This window comes from Staurois parvus, unplaced genomic scaffold (assembly GCF_062004578.1).
Source record: "Staurois parvus isolate SC_StPar_1 unplaced genomic scaffold, SC_StPar_1.0 ptg001146l, whole genome shotgun sequence".
In the NCBI taxonomy this organism is placed as follows: Eukaryota; Metazoa; Chordata; class Amphibia; order Anura; family Ranidae; genus Staurois; species Staurois parvus.
The window spans coordinates 1,115,463-1,132,060 of NW_028318942.1; the positions used below are offsets into that span (position 1 = coordinate 1,115,463).

The 16,598-nt window shown below is 41.4% G+C and overlaps 1 protein-coding gene across 2 annotated transcripts in view; it reads left to right on the plus strand.

The window, feature by feature from the left end:
* Window positions 1-16,598, plus strand: part of LOC149439225 (SLAM family member 5-like) — a 116,690-nt gene that overhangs the window by 52,374 nt on the left and 47,718 nt on the right. For both annotated transcript variants that reach the window (XM_089659286.1, XM_089659287.1), the window contains exon 2: window positions 12,132-12,434. In XM_089659286.1, the coding sequence (XP_089515412.1) occupies window positions 12,132-12,434 (303 nt within the window). The remainder of the gene's footprint in view (window positions 1-12,131; window positions 12,435-16,598) is intronic.

The following is a 16,598-nucleotide window of genomic DNA, read 5'->3' on the forward strand; positions in this document are numbered from 1 at the left end:
TTCACATAACAGTATAACAGGGTAACTAAGATATACCTTATATTAGAAGAGTTATACGATTTTCCAATTCTCTATAATCCGCTACATCACTGGACGGAGATTGGCAAGAATAGGTGGAATTCGGTGAGGATTGTACATCATGCAGGGAGGCCGGGAGGACAAGTGACTCCCTTGATCTTAAGGCGAGTTATATGGCTGAAATAACAAGAATAAAGTGAAAAAAAACACAAGGGGTTCAGTTATTCTGCCAAAAAAGAACAAAAAAACAAAACTTGTTTACAGCTTGTGCTACAATTGCATTGTTCTTGCACAATAGTCTCCATGTCTGCTACAATGACAGCTCATTTCCTATTTCCAAGACAGAGAAACCCCCATTAGACTTCCTGATGTAGGGCGGGTTACCGCACTGCTGAGTGTCAATAACATGTGGGGAGGGGAATTAAATGTAAAAAAGTCAAACAACATACAATCCACACGGGATAAACCAGTTTCCCTCCAGAGGATTTCCCCCCCCCCCCCCCTTCCTAACCAGGACATTTTTTGTGTTACGGCGCTGTGTTACTTTGACAATTACGCAGTCATGCAACGCTGCACCCAAATGAAATTTACATCCTTTTTTTTCTCACCAATTGAGCTTTCTTTCAGTAGTATTTGATTGCTTGCGCTATAAAAGAAAGGTCCGACAATTTTGAGAAAAAAACAATATTTTTGACTTTTTGCTATTAAACATGTCCAATTTTTTATAGTATAGCAAAAAGTCGAAAATATTGTTTTTTTCTCAAAATTGTCAGACTTTTTTTAACCTCCCTGGCGGTATTCTCGAGTGTAGCTCGGGGTAAAATTTCAGTACCAAGAGTGGTAACCCCGAGCTACACTCGGGCTTACCATGCGGCGTTGCTCAGGGAGTCCCTGCAGCGCTTACCCTGTCCTTCGCTCCCGCGATGTGTCCCCTGCAGCGTCCCCGTCCCTATGACGTTGGGACATACGGGCTCCAGAACCGGCTGCAAATTTGAAATTTTTAAAAAATGTCATTTTTTAAAAAATTATTATTATATAGTAAAACATTGCTGTTTCAACCCATTTCACATACATTTTGTCCCGAGTGCTCTGTCCTGTCCCCTGTCTGCATTTTTACTGTTCTTTCTGCCTGGAAACTGAGAAATGTCCACGGCGTCCAAAAAGCATCCCTTTATGTCAAAAGCGGGTTTAGACCAGCTAGAGAACAGCGTTAGTAAATCAGAACCACTTGCAGAATTGAGTGATAATGATTCGTGGGGGAAATTCGTCATCAGACACTAAAAACGATTTTGCGACTTTGCTTAGCGATGTGCGAATTTGCCTCTGTATTTCAAATTTCAGTGTTTTTGGTTTGATTATATTATTGAATTAAATGTATTATTATTATATTATTATTTTTTATGATTATTAATTAAATTATAATTTATGATTTCGTGTTTCAAGTTTTACCATACCCGGGATGTTTACTAGACTCTTGTTCGGACAGATTTCAGTGAGTTTTTCCTAAAAATTACAGCCTACAATAAAAAACTACATATTTCCATGCAAAAAAATGTACCGCTTTCAGCACCAAAAATCGGAAAGAATCATACCGCCAGGGAGGGTAAAATATCAAAATATCAAATGTCGTTATACATTTGGGCCAAGATGTATTCTGTTACAAAAATCCCAATCCGTGTAAATTAATTGGTTTACGTGAAAGTTATAGCATTTCCAAATGGCGGTATATATAGTGGATTTTTTTTTTTTTTAGTAATGGAGGTGATCAGCCACTTATAGAGGGACAAAAAGCACTGACAGTGTACTGACACTGGGCAGAAAGGGGTTAACATGTGGGGCGATCAAAGAGTTAACTGTGTGCTGTTTTACTATGGGGGCCGTATGTGTTTCACTGTAAGCACTCTGCTTTGTATGGCTGTGCTGTGCAGAGCCATCCAAAGCAGTGTGCACGAGCTGACAGGGAGAACTGTTTTCTTTACAAGATCCTTGGCAATCACCGGCCGGGACCCGGTGATAGGATGCAGGTAGGACGTGTGCATGCCTTGCGCACCCCCTATCCGGAAATGCAAAATCAAGCATATATACAGATTTTGCGCACCCATGTCACCCTGTAGCAGTATATCTGCTATACGGCAGACAGAAAGCGGTTAATAAAGGAGAATGAGTGCGAATCAATTTTCAAACCGCATCTGACAGGTGTCGGGGAGGTGATATGTTGCCTTCTCTGCTCCTGTTTTAACACGTAAAAGCTCACACCACTGTGCTGCAACCATGTGCATTGCAGGACGCTCACGGCGTAACCCCATTCACTTGAATAGGTCATGTTCAATGGTGGTACCCATGCCCACCAAACATACTGCCAGAGGTATCATTTTTTCAACAGGGGATGGCATGCGTACAACCCCCTCCAGCCTCTGTGTGGAGGCGGGGGCAGTAAAACTGCAGCTCAACTGCTTATATTTAACCCCCCTCCCAAGTGTGAATGAGCCCTTTATGAGTAGTTATTGAATGTACCATGAATCTGCCCCTTCTACACCTGAGATTCTGAAACTGCGTTTCACATACTACCAGGGTCCCATGAACAAGCACCAGATGTCTGGGTTTCCATTCTGAGAATCATCTTTGTTATGTCAATTTGATCGATGGAACAGGAAATAATGGAAAATCTCCCCACTTCCTGTCTATTTGATAGGTATAGGGCTGAACAGTATATAATGACTAGGAGACAGAGCAGGAAGTAAAGAAAAATCTCCCCACTTCCTGTCTATTTGATTAGTATAGCACAGAACAGGAAATAAGGGAAATATGCCTACTTCCTGCCTATCTGATGGATATGAGACAGAACAGGAAGTAAGGAAAAATCTCCCCACTTCCTGTCTATTTGAAATGGTATAAGGCGGAACAGAAAAGAAGGGAAACATCTGCTCACTTGACTATATGATGAGTAGGAGACAGAACAGGATGTAAGAAAAAATCTCCCCACTTCCTGGATATTTGATAAGTATAGCACAGAACAGGAAATAAGGGAAATATGCCTACTTCTTGCCTATGTGATGGATATGAGACAGAACAGGAAGTAAGGAAAAATCTCCCCACTTCCTGTCTATTTGAAATGGTATAAGGCGGAACAGAAAAGAAGGGAAAAATCTGCTCACTTGTCTATATGATGAGTAGGAGACAGAACAGGATGTAAGGAAAAATCTCCCACTTCCTGGATATTTGATAAGTATAGCACAGAACAGGAAATAAGAGAAATATGCCTACTTCTTGCCCATGTGATGGATATGAGACAGAACAGGAAGTAAAGAAAAATCTCCCCACTTCATGTCTATTTGATAGACATGAAACAGAACAGGAAATTAGGGAAAATATCCCCACTTTTCTATTTGATCAGTAGGAGACTGGTAGGAGGTGAGGAGTCACATCTCAATGTTTTGCTGTCTATTTAATGGGTATAAAGCTTAACAGGCAATAAGGGAAAAATCTCCCCACTTCCTTCCCGTTTAATAGTTATAGGATCGACCAGGAATTAAGAAAAATCTCCCCCAATTTCTTGTCTGCCTGATGGGTAAGAGTAGAAATCAAAATGAAGGAAAATCTTCCTACTTCTTGTCTTGTTTAATGGGTTTGAGATAAAACAGGAAATGAGGGAAAATCACCCATCTTGTCTGTTTGATTAGTATAAAAGTGAAAAGAAAGTGAGGAAAAAAATCTCCACACTTTCTGCCTATTTGATGAGTAGAGACAGGACAGGAGGGGAGGGAAATATTTCGTACTTCCTGTCTTTTTGATGAGTAGAGACAGAACAGGATATTAGGTTAAATCTCATTCTTCTTGTCTTTTTGATTGGTATGAGACAGAACAGGATATTGGGGAAAATCTCCCTACTTCTTGTCTTTTTGATTGGTATAAGACAGAACAGGAAATATGGGGAAATCTATGTATTTTGTCTATTTGATTAGTATGAGACTAAACAGAAAGTGAGGAAACTCTATACTTTCTGCCTGTTTGATGAGTAAACACATAACAGAAAATAAGGAAAAATCTCCCCACTTCCTGTCTATTTGATAGTTTTAAGATAGAATGGGAATTGGGGAAAATCTATATACTTCTTGTCTGAGCAGAAAATTAAGTGAGAGAAAATCTCCCCATCGCTTGTCTATTTGATAGGTATACAATATAACAAAACATAAAGGAAAATATGCCTATTATTTGTCTATGTGATGGGTATGAGACGGAATAGGAAGTGAGGAAGAATTTCCCCAATTCACATCTATTTGATAGGCATGAAACAGAACCGTAAGTGAAGGAAAATCTCCCTACTTGTCTAATTAATTACAATGTGTGCTATGTGTGTGTGTGTTTCACTGTAAGCATACTGCTGTGTATGGTTGTGCTGTGCAGAGCCATCCAAAGCAGTGTGCACGAGCTGACAGGGAGAACTGTTTTGTTTACAAACAGTTCTCCCACCCGTCGGGGATCCTCGGCAATCACCGGCCGGGACCCGGTGATAGGATGCGGGTAGGGAAACATGCTGCTTTGTATTTCTCTGGTGTGCAGAACTACACAGCAGCATGTTACTGGGAGGAGAGAGACCTGTGTTGTTTACACACAGGCAGGGGCGGACTGACAACTCATGGGGCCCCCGGGCAATAGGGGATCATGGGGCCCCTGTGTCCTTGCCCAAACTCAAAAAAGCCTATGAAAAAGGTACCAGGGGCATCTCATGGGGCCCCCTACTGACCCCGAGCCCTCGGGCAGTGCCCGAGTTTCCAAATGGTCAGTCCGCCCCTGCACACAGGTCTCTCCCCTGTCAGTGATACTCAGCAATCGTCGGGTGCCAGCGGGGAATTGGGTCCCAGGACCTGGTGATTGACATCTGTAGCCGCCAGTGGCTGCATGGGTAGGGTGGCACGCGTGCGCGCACCCCCTATCTGGAAATGCAAAATCATGTATATACACGTGATTTTGTGCAGCCCTGTAGCAGTAGTTCTGCTATAGGGCGGTCGGGAAACGGTTAAAAGATTTCCTATTATCTCATGTTCTTGGGACAATTCTAAAATGTTGGATTTTCTTTGACTTTCTTTCTTGGTGATCTTGATGGTCATCAATACAAATAGAGTGGTGATCCTCCTCAATGAGGCCACACACAGCATTTTGATATTGAGAATAGACTCCCCCCAATCTATCCAGAACAAAAAAAGGTTTTGTCTAGAGATACACTTTAAGAAATCCCTACAATGCAGGTGAGACGGCAGCCTGGGATGCCCCTTGGGGACAACGACTCAGTCATTGACAAGGGCATAAGGTGTGATTATCTCATCCCTTCAGTACTCCAGACACAATTACACAGTCCCCAGGTGCAACCATCGTCTTTATTAAAAACGGTCGTTAAAACATGCTTTATATACGCACATTCAAAAAAAAATTAATCAACATTTGAAAATAATCGGATCATTTAGGGTAACATCAAATAAAGATTTACTCTGCTTTTCAGCACACATTTGATACTGTCCTTAACAGCTGCAAAATACTTGAGAAAAGTATAACATTGCCAATATTGAGTGAACTGTTTTGGCAGGAGAACACAGATCGGAAAGCAGGTGCAAAACTGGTCTCACCATCTTTTTTTTTGTAAGCCGTAGAGGTTTAGGGAAGTCTTTCAGGCTGGTTTCACATTTGAGTGTAGTGTCTTTGAGCATTTTTTCCACATTTTTACATGTTTATGAGCACTTTCATAGTGTTTTTCAGGCGTTTTTGAGCTTTGGTCTTTTTTTTTTTATTAGCTAGTAGAGAAAATTATCATCTGTTGTATCATTTCTTGCTGTTTTTCAGCTTCTTTAGCTTTTCCATTAGCTTATATTTCTTTTCTTATTATTATTCATTTATTATACTGTATATATTTTTTGTTAGGTTAGGGTAGAGTGGGGTTAACATTTTATGTATTGTCTTCTTACTATTTAATTTTTTTTATAATAATAAAAATACAATAATTTTTTGGGGGGAGGAGGTTTAATAATAGTATTTGTCATGTTTCACATGACTGTCATATGCCTTTAAGAGTTTCTATATTTTGTTTCTGCTCCCCGCTTTCCTTTGGTTTAGTTAACGCTGTATAGATCGCCTACCCCTTTCCCAGAAATGCTTTGCAGCTCTAGCCTCATGTCATGGAGCAGGAAACATTATGATCTTTTGACCTATCGAATGTTCATTGTTGTAAGATTCTCTCAGTTTATGGAATAAACTTCACAAGATCTACAAGATGTCTTATCAATTGAGTCACTGGCTGTGGTATCCAACTGAGGTTAAAGTTATCACTAGAGATGAGCGAATTATTCAAAAATTCGGTTCGGCTGATTCGCCGAATTCGCCGAATAAATTCGCTTCGAGCCGAATATATTCGCTGCGAATTTAACTTATAAAAAGGGTGTTTATAGGCTTCAGAGAGCCTTTATATTAGTGCAGAACACCTGCACCTGGCTGGAAACTGTATGTTTATGTCACTGGAATGCACTAATCACCCAAAAAATATTACCGCCACCCGGGGTGTATATGGATTTAACTCTTTGAACGTACAATAGTGGTTGTGAAGCAGAAAGTCAGTTTATTTAGCACAATCGGTCAATTGCAGCTTGCCGTTGGCTGGAAACTGTACGTTTATGTCACTGGAATGCACTAATCACCCAAAAAATATTACCGCCAGCCGGCGTGTAAATGGATCTAACTCTTTGAACGTACAATAGTGGTTGTGAAGCAGAAAGTCAGTTTATTGTACACAATCGGTCAATTGCAGCTTGCTGTTGGCTGGAAACTGTACGTTTGTGTCACTGGAATGCACTAATCACCCAAAAAATATTACCGTCAGCCGGCGTGTAAATGGATTTAACTCTTTGAACGTACAATAGTGGTTGTGAAGCAGAAAGTCAGTTTATTTTGCACAATCGGCAAACTGCAGCACCAACTGTGCACGACAGCCACCAAAAAAAAAAGGGTGTATGTCACTTTAAATTTTCGATTCTTTGATAGCTGTGGCCCTAAGTAACGATTCTGTGTCCCTAAGTAACGATTCTGTGTCCCTGAGTAACGATTCTGTGTCCCTGAGTAACGATTCTGTGTCCCTGAGTAACGATTCTGTGGCCCTAAAGTCTCTGTGGCCCTAACTCTGTCCCTTAATACACACAGGTCTGTCTCTCTTGAATGACCGGAGGCTAATGGAGAATTCTAAGATGGCCGCGATTTATAGCTCCACCATTACACAGTGCTGGCTGGCTGCTGATTGGCTAATGCGATCACATGTCATGAATGCATTATGGGTCAGCGCGCCTTGTCTGCGCGCCTTCCCAGAGATCCCCGCCCCATCTTCTCTGTCCATTTTCTCCGTCGCCACACATGTCGCCGCCATTTTTGGGAAAATTCGATTCGTGCATCCGAAGTTTGCTAATCTTCGGATTCGTCGCGAATAGAATTTTTCCAAATCTTCGGAACGAATTCCACTTCGTCATGTTCGATTCGCTCATCTCTAGTTATCACTATCTCATTACAACTGTAAGTTACAGAGATCACATTATCAATGCTTAGATTGGAGAGACAGAACATTATTGTTATTATTATTTTTATTATTAATTACTGATTTCATTTTTTTTAGGGTTGGGGGTTAAAGTTAGGGTTTAATTACTATTTATTTATTGCCACATATTATTAATTTATAACTTTTTTTTTTTTTTTAATGGTTGAACTGGATGGACTTTTGTCTTTTTTCAGCCAGACTAACTATGTAACTCTGTAAGCGTGAACGCAGCCTTACTGCATGGAAATTGCAATTTACCTTATATTGTGGTTCATACTATCTGATGAGTTTATTGAGCAGGGAAAGGCTCAAGCAAATGTGTGATGCATTAGGCTCGGTTCACACTAGTGCTACCCCATTGTCATGCGACTTCTATGTGACTTGCTTGGGACTGTCATGCAACTTTGATAGAATATTAGAATTTAAAGGGCTCTAAATCGCAACAAAGCGGTGTAGGAACCTTTTTTTTTATAAAAATATAAAAAAGAACATTAAAGACTAAGTTCTTTCTAAAAAAATAGCCTATGCAGTCATGGGGCCCCAGTAGATATTAGAAAAACTGTGCAGCTTTGTAAAGTGTTCTTTAAATTTATTATCATACCTGTAGACCATTGGGCTCCTCTGGAAGCCTGGCCAAAAAACTCCCAGTTAGTAATCCTTATGCCCTACTTTTTTCAAAAGTAAAAAAAAACACAAATACAAACTTTTCAGCTTTGAAAATAAATCTTATTAATGTCCTTAAAAGTAAATCCAGTGCCAATCACTACATTCAGTGAGGTAATCCTTGTCAACCACAGTGTCCATCGGGGTAATCCATGTGAATCGCAATGACCCCTTGATCTGTGCATGCCGTACTCCCATCACTAAATGACAGTTTCCTTGCTCCAAAATTTTTAATTTCATCAATTTAAATTGTCTAAATCTATACCCCTCCTATGCTTTACTGCCTACTACATGCCATGGACTATACAAGCAATTGGAGGAGATCTGTCCAGCCTAAGATCAGTCTAGTAATTGAAATCCCAGGTGATGACATTGACATATCATTGATATCACCCAGGATTGTCAGTGGTATTGCTGCAGTCGGGAATCTGTCATTTGGTGGTGGGTGTGCGGCGCGTGTACTGCCCACCCAAATTCTGTTACTGCTGACTTCCATTGTCTTCTGATCTGGGGTTTTTAATGATTTTTGAAAACAAACATATAAAAATATAGTCACACCAATGATGCTGGATTAAATAACTGTACTGAGAGACTGGAAGCGTAATTACAGACAGAAGATTATAGACTTTAAACATAATGAAGCTATAAATGAAATGTTTTTATACCACGCCATACCTAAGATGTATGATCAAATGAAGTGTAAGAAGTGTGAAATTATCCGAAGATATATAAAAAAAAATGAAGAAGGCGTGTATTTTAGATACACAATTTGCTACCAAATAATATACAGTATGTGCCAGCCCGGATATAATCTTTCTGTTTTTGGTAGTATATAGTAGACGCTGTAATTAAAAACTCAACTCACCAAGCTATGACTATAATTAAAAAGTTGCTTTTGGATGGTTCTGCACACCCATTATGAGGAGTTTCATTTTTCTGCTGAATTTGTATTTTTTTTTTCATGAAGAAGGCAAAACTCACAAAGGAGGGTGGAAACACTCAAAATGTACAGGTGGATAGGAACAGAGCCTGGAATGATGTCAGGGAGATCTCAGTGTTGGCCTACCCAAGATATAAAAGAGGCCAGGGGCAAACTCAACTCACCAAGCTACAACTATAATTAAAAAGTCACTTTTGGATGGCTCTGCACACCCGCTGTTGTCATTATGAGGGGTTCCATTCTTTCTGCTGAATTTGTATTTTTTTTTTTTTTACATGAAGACGGCAAAACTCACAAAGGAGGGCGGAAACACCCAAAATGTCCAGGTGGTCTGGAATGAAGTTCGGGAGATCTTAGTGTTGGCCTACCCAAGATATACAAGAGGCCAGGGGCAAACTCAACTCACCAAGCTATGACTATACTAAAAAAATCACTTTTGGATGGCAAAACTCACAAACTAGGGTGGAAACACCCAAAACGTCCAGGTGGATAGGAAAAACATCCAGGTGGATTATGAGGGGTTCCATTCTTTCTGCTGAATTTGTATTTATTTATTTTTTCATGAAGAAGGCACAACTCACAAAGGAAGGTGAAAACACCCAAAACGTCCAGGTTGATAGGAACAGAGCCTGGAATGATGTCAGGGAGATCTCAGTGTTGGCTTACCCAAGATATAAACGAGGCCACGGGCAAACTCAACTCACCAAGCTAACACTAAAATGAAAAAATCACTTTGGATGGCTCTGCACACCCGCTGTTGCTATTATGAGGGGTTCCATTCTTTCTGCTGAATTTGTATTTTTTTTTTCATGAAGAAGGCAAAACTCACAAAGGAGGGCGGAAACACCCAAAACGTCCAGGTGGACAGGAACACAGTGTGGAATGATGTCAGGGAGATCTCAGTGTTGGCCTACCCAAGATATACAAGAGGCCAGGAGCAAACTCAACTCACCAAGCTACGACTATAATTAAAAAATCGGTTTTGGATGGACTGATCCTTTAGGGCTAGGTTCACACCTTTGTGTGTTGGGAACGGGTGCAAAATTGTGTGCTTTCCCAACATGCCCAGAATTGTACTGCCACTTAGCAGACGTGTGGTGGTGCCATTATTTAATAATGGCACCCCATGCATGTGCAAATGTGCACGCCAAACTGCATGATAAACCGGTACCATGCGGATTAGTGTGCTGCATTTCTGGATTTCTTTTCTGTGATTCTCTTGCATAGGGCAGCTCATTGAAATGAATGGGCTGCCCTACACACGATGTGTGGGAATGCTCTGAAACACATGCTCAGGACCCAGTTGTAGCTGTGAACCAAGCCTGAAAGCTATACTGTAGAAAATGTATCCACTACAGAACGTTTTTGAACATGTACCAGATGTACGGTATATCCAACTTATTTAAAAAAAGTACAAAATGTTTGCATATGGCATGTCTCCAATATATCCGCCAAAAGCAAATTCTAGTTCAGTAAATAGAAAGAACCTCTGTGCCAAATAGTTATTGTGTTTGCTTTGCTTTAACTCCCTGCCCTCCAGAGGATTTACCCCCCTTCCTGACAGGCCATTTTTTGGGTTACGGCGCTGCGTTACTTTAACTGATAATTGCGCGGACATGCAACGCTGCACCCAAATAAAATTTACTTCTTTTTTTTTCTATGAATTGAGCTTTCTTTCGGTGGTATTTCATATGCTGTGCGTTTTTAATTTTTTTCGCTATAAAAGAAAAAGTCTTGACAATTTTGAGGATAAAAAACAATATTTTGGGCTATTTGCTGTTAAACATGTCCAGTAAACAAATTTAAAAAGATCAAATTTCATCATAAATTTAGGTCAAAATGAATTCTGCGACATGTCTTTGCTAAATAAAATATGGCAGTACATATACTGGAATTTATTTTTTTTTTTCAGTAGTAGTGGCTGCAATCAGCAACTTACAGCAGGACTGCGGCAGGAATTGGGGGGAACTGACTTAGTGTCACTGACATCCCCAGTGACACCAACACAGTGATTAGTGGTAATAAAAAGCACTGACACTGTACTAATACCACTGGGCAGGAATGGGTAGCATGTGGGGTTAACTGGCTTAGTGTCACTGACATCCCCAGTGACACCAATGCAGTGATTAGTGCTAATAAAAAGCACTGACACTGTACTAATGGCACTGGGCAGGAAGGGGTTAGCATGTGGGGCGATCAAAGGGTTAACTGTGTGCTGTTTTACTATGTGGGCTATGTGTGTGTTTCACTGTAAGCACATTGCTATGCAGAGCCATACAAAGCAGTGTGCAGGAGCTGACAGGGGAGAGATCTCTCCCCCATTGAAAATCCTCGTAGATCATCGGGTGCCAGTGGGGAATCACCAGCTGGGACTCAGTGATTGATATCCAAGGCTGTGAACTGTAAAATCAGGTATATATACATGAATTTGCGCACCCGTGCCCCCTTGTAGCAATATTTCTGCTATAGGGCGGCGCAGGGAGCAGTTAAAGACTTTCAGTTGTGCCAAATAAACAGAACAGTTATTTGCTGAGTGTCTTTTTGCGTTTCTTCCGTACTGCAGTAGGGAACCATTTGGAACCATTAATCAATATGAGGATAGTTGAGTTAGGTTACCTATCTATAATATTTCCAGAAGAGTGAGCCGACTCAAATACTGTACATGCATCATAAAAGGGGAAAGAAAAGGACAACCATTGTGTTTTGTAAACTCAATGCAAATCAGAATGCAGAGCCGGTGTATGTAATGAGCGGATATGGCTGCTTCTTAGTACATATATAATTACAAACTACACAAAAATACAATGTTTGGAAACATTAACAATGATTGGTAAGATAATTTACACCATTTCTTGGACTTGTATTGTAATAATAATGGAAAGGCTAATTGCTGTGTATTTACTTTTAACACTGATCAGTTCCTGCACTTTGTTTTGTTAACAGGAGAGGTCCCTGTCCTACTGAATGGTCTTATAAACCAATCCATCCTACTGTCTCTTCATGGAGGTCCATCAGATCCTGTACAGGTAGTAGTATGGAACTTCAATACAACCCCATTGGCGACTTACACAAACAATCAGCTTACTGTTATAAAGGAAACATTTGAACAAAGACTGGAGATTCTGGATGATGGAAGAGCGCTGAAGATTGGACAGCTGAGACTGGAGGACAGTGGAGTCTATAGTGGAACTATAAAATTTATTACCAAGACAACCTATCAGAAAGTCTACATCCTCCATGTGTATGGTATGTCATCATCTCTGCATTCTATCCATTAACATTTAACCCCTCAGTATTCAAAGTGCTTAACCCTATTTTTTACATGAAAGGCAAACCGAAATATTCACTCTGTGGAGAGAGTAACAGATGCCTATCCACCAAATGCCGTATTACCAATTGTAAAGTATAAACCAATGACCAAATTTACTAGAATGTTAGCTGAAATAAAATCTGCCATAAAGCTGAACTCCAGGCAAAGCCTAGATACCTAGACAACATTAAAGTGTTACTAAACCCAGGACCCTGCATTCACTATATCTGGTCTCCCCAGACCCTGCATTCACTATATCCGGTCTCCCTGGACCCTGCATTCACTATATCTGGTCTCCCCGGACCTTGCATTCATTATATCTGGTCTCCCCAGACCCTGCATTCACTCTATCTGGTGTCCCTGGACCCTGCATTCACTCTATCTGGTGTCCCAGGATACTGCATTCACTATATCTGCTCTCCCCGGACCCTGCATTCACTATATCCGGTCTCCCCGGACCCTGCATTCACTATACCTGGTCTCCCTGGACCCTGCATTCACTATATCCGCTCTCCCCGGACCCTGCATTCACTATATCCGCTCTCCTCGGACCCTGCATTCACTATATCCGGTCTCCCAAGGACCCTGCATTCACTATATTTGGTCTCCCCGGACCCTGCATTCACTATATCTGGTCTCCCCGGACCCTGCATTCACTATATCCGCTCTCCCCAGACCCTGCATTCACTATATCTGGTCTCCTCGGACCCTGCATTCACTATATCTGGTCTCCCCGGACCCTGCAGTCACTATATCCGGTCTCCCCGGACCCTGCATTCACTATATCCAGTCTCCCCGGACCCTGCATTTACTATATCTGGTCTCCGCGGACCCTGCATTCACTATATCCAGTCTCCCTGGACCCTGCATTCACTATATCCGGTCTCCCCGGACCCTGCAGTCACTATATCTGGTCTCCCCGGACCCTGCATTCACTATACCTGGTCTCCCCGGACCCTGCATTTATTATATCTGGTCTCCGCGGACCCTGCATTCACTATATCCGGTCTCCCTGGACCCTGCATTCACTATATCTGGTCTCCCTGGACCCTGCATTCACTATATCTGGTCTCCCCGGACCCTGCATTCACTATATCCGGTCTCCCCGGACCCTGCATTCACTGTATCCGCTCTCCCCAAACCCTGCATTCACTATATCTGGTCTCCCTGGACCCTGCATTCACTATATCCGCTCTCCCCAAACCCTGCATTCACTATATCTGGTCTCTCTGGACCCTGCATTCACTATATCTGGTCTCCCTGGACCCTGCATTCACTATATCTGGTCTCCCACAGTACACACACCATGGAAATGCAATTATTTTAGTAAATATAAACTGCTAAATACCTTTTCTCATCAGCAGTTAGAGCAGTCTTGTGACTTCTATCTGAGCACTGGTTAAAGTGTGTAGGAGGAGTTTTCTTTCTGCTCTAGGAGGATGCAGAACCCCTGACCTCTGTCTGGACAGTGCTGATTGGCCCTGTGCTGGTCACATGCACTTTGCCAAGAACAAAAAAAAAAACCTCTCTAGCAATGCACACCAAACTGAGCATGTGCATGCGGCTACGGGTTCAGTCAGTCTTATCTGGTGGACATTTGAACAAGAGGAGGGGCAGAGAAGACAGGATCAAATGGTCTTTTTACACAATGCACAAACCACAACAGTACAATCAGTCTGTAGATGCAGTAAAGCATGCTTGTTATACTCAATGAGGAACCTAAGGGGTTAATCCTCTGCATTGTGTAAAAAAGGATGTTTGATCCTGTCTTCTCTGATCCTCCCCTTCTTCCATGGTCTCCATTTCATCTACTAATATAACAGAGCCTCAGGGATACCCTGCACATGCTCAGCTTGGTGTGTATTGCTAGAGAGTCTTTTCTTTTTCTTGGGAGGGTACATATGTGATCAACACGGGGCCAATCAGCACTGCCCAGACTGAGGTCAGGGGTTATGCAATCTCATAGGTTAGGGAGAGGAGAATGAAAACCCCTCCTACAAGCTTTAACCAGTGCTCAGCTGGACACTGATAGAAGTCACGAGACTGCTATATACTGCTGATGAGAAAAGGTATTTAGCAGTTTATATTTAGTAAAATAATTATTTATATTATAATTGCACTTCCATGTTCTGTGTACTGTGGGAGATCGGATATAGTGAATGCAGGGTCCGGGGAGAGCAGATATAGTGAATGCAGGGTCCGGGGAGAGCAGATATAGTGAATGCAGGGTCCGGGGAGAGCAGATATAGTGAATGCAGGGTCCGGGGAGAGCAGATATAGTGAATGCAGGGTCAGGGGAGACCAGATATAGTGAATGCAGGGTCAGGGGAGACCAGATATAGTGAATGCAGGGTCCGGGGAGAGCGGATATAGTGAATGCAGGGTCCGGGGAGAGCAGATATAGTGAATGCAGGGTCAGGGGAGACCAGATATAGTGAATGCAGGGTCAGGGGAGAGCGGATATAGTGAATGCAGGGTCCGGGGAGAGCGGATATAGTGAATGCAGGGTCCGGGGAGAGCGGATATAGTGAATGTAGGGTCCGGGAGAGCGGATATAGTGAATGCAGGGTCCGGGGAGAGCGGATATAGTGAATGTAGGGTCCGGGAGACCAGATATAGTGAATGCAGGGTCCGGGGAGAACGGATATAGTGAATGCAGGTCCAACACAACAAACACTTTACTCCTGCGCTAGGAAAGGACTCAGTAGACCCATTAGGAATGTTCTGGAATTTTCCGGAATATGCACTGCTTGCTGCCCTCAACAGACCGGGGTGGTTCAAATACACTGGATACAAATGGAGAAACAGAAAAAGGGCGCACCGACCTAGTGCATTATCGTTTAAAATAATTTATTGAAGAAACAAAATAGGTATCATACTCACAATGGACATAATAACACAGGCATGTCAAACTGAACAAGATGTATGATCCAAACAACATCTGAGTCCATACGATGGAACCCTGGATGACCAACTTGCTAACGCGTTTCGAGGACACAACCTCTTCCTCAGAGCCACCCAGTTCACAATACACCATATGCTTTAGGAACGTCTTCCTTTCACCTTGCCTACTAATTAGTGAGACACATTAAAATGCAAAAACAGTATAAAATGGCACACCATTTATTCATATTCGACACTCATAAAATGTCAGTTTTGTTACAAAAGTACCATAATTACATATAAATATTACATACGGTATTTTGTATGTAATTATGGTACTTTTGTAACAAAACCAACATTTCATGTGTGTTGAATGTGAATAAAAATGTTTTTAATGTAAAATGGTGTGCCTGAAAAGTCCCACTTTAAACAATTTTTGCATTTTGATATTTCTATAGGGATGCGGCACTGTTTTTCTTTCTGATTTTAGTGCCGTAGAGAGACACATTGGCACTCAATGCAAAGTGCAAATTCTTTTCTCTGCTGTGTCCTCTGCACACTTTTTAGTAAAAGGTGTTCCTCTTTCGCATCCCAGAAAATTGTCTTGTCTGCTATAATATAAAACGGTTTATATTATAAAGGTTGAAAAAATAAAACTGGTCCTCTACAGGTTTGCTTTCATTTTCTATACTTAGGTAACATTTGGTATGTGGCTACTGATGTGCAGGAAAGGAAGCTGTGGCACCATACCAGTAATCCTTTTTTTGCGTTTTTGCCCATATAATTGAATGTTAGCTTTAGATTTTATTTTTGGGTTGGTTTCTTTTCTTCACATTTTGCATTTCTTCTTTTAAAAATGCAATAGTCCTGTTCCATCTGTTTCTTGACTATTTGAATTGCAGCCAATGGAACGCAGATGAAAAGGGCTGAGCATGTTTCCATTTATTTTTTAGCTGTTTTTTTTTTTTTTTTAGTTTTGTGCAATAGCTTTTGAAAGTAAAACAAAAAAGAGAAAAATTGAAGACTTAAAGTTGAACTCCAGTCAAACTAAAGTGTGGAAGAGTTAAAAGCTCTCAATCTCTCATTGACGTCTGTATCTTCAGGTACAGGATCTCTCCTTTCTCCTTGTTCTAGTGATACTCTGGGGGGTAACTGGACAGTTATGAAGTTAAACCTAAACACCAGACACCAGGCAGCTCATTATGGAGTGTTTGATG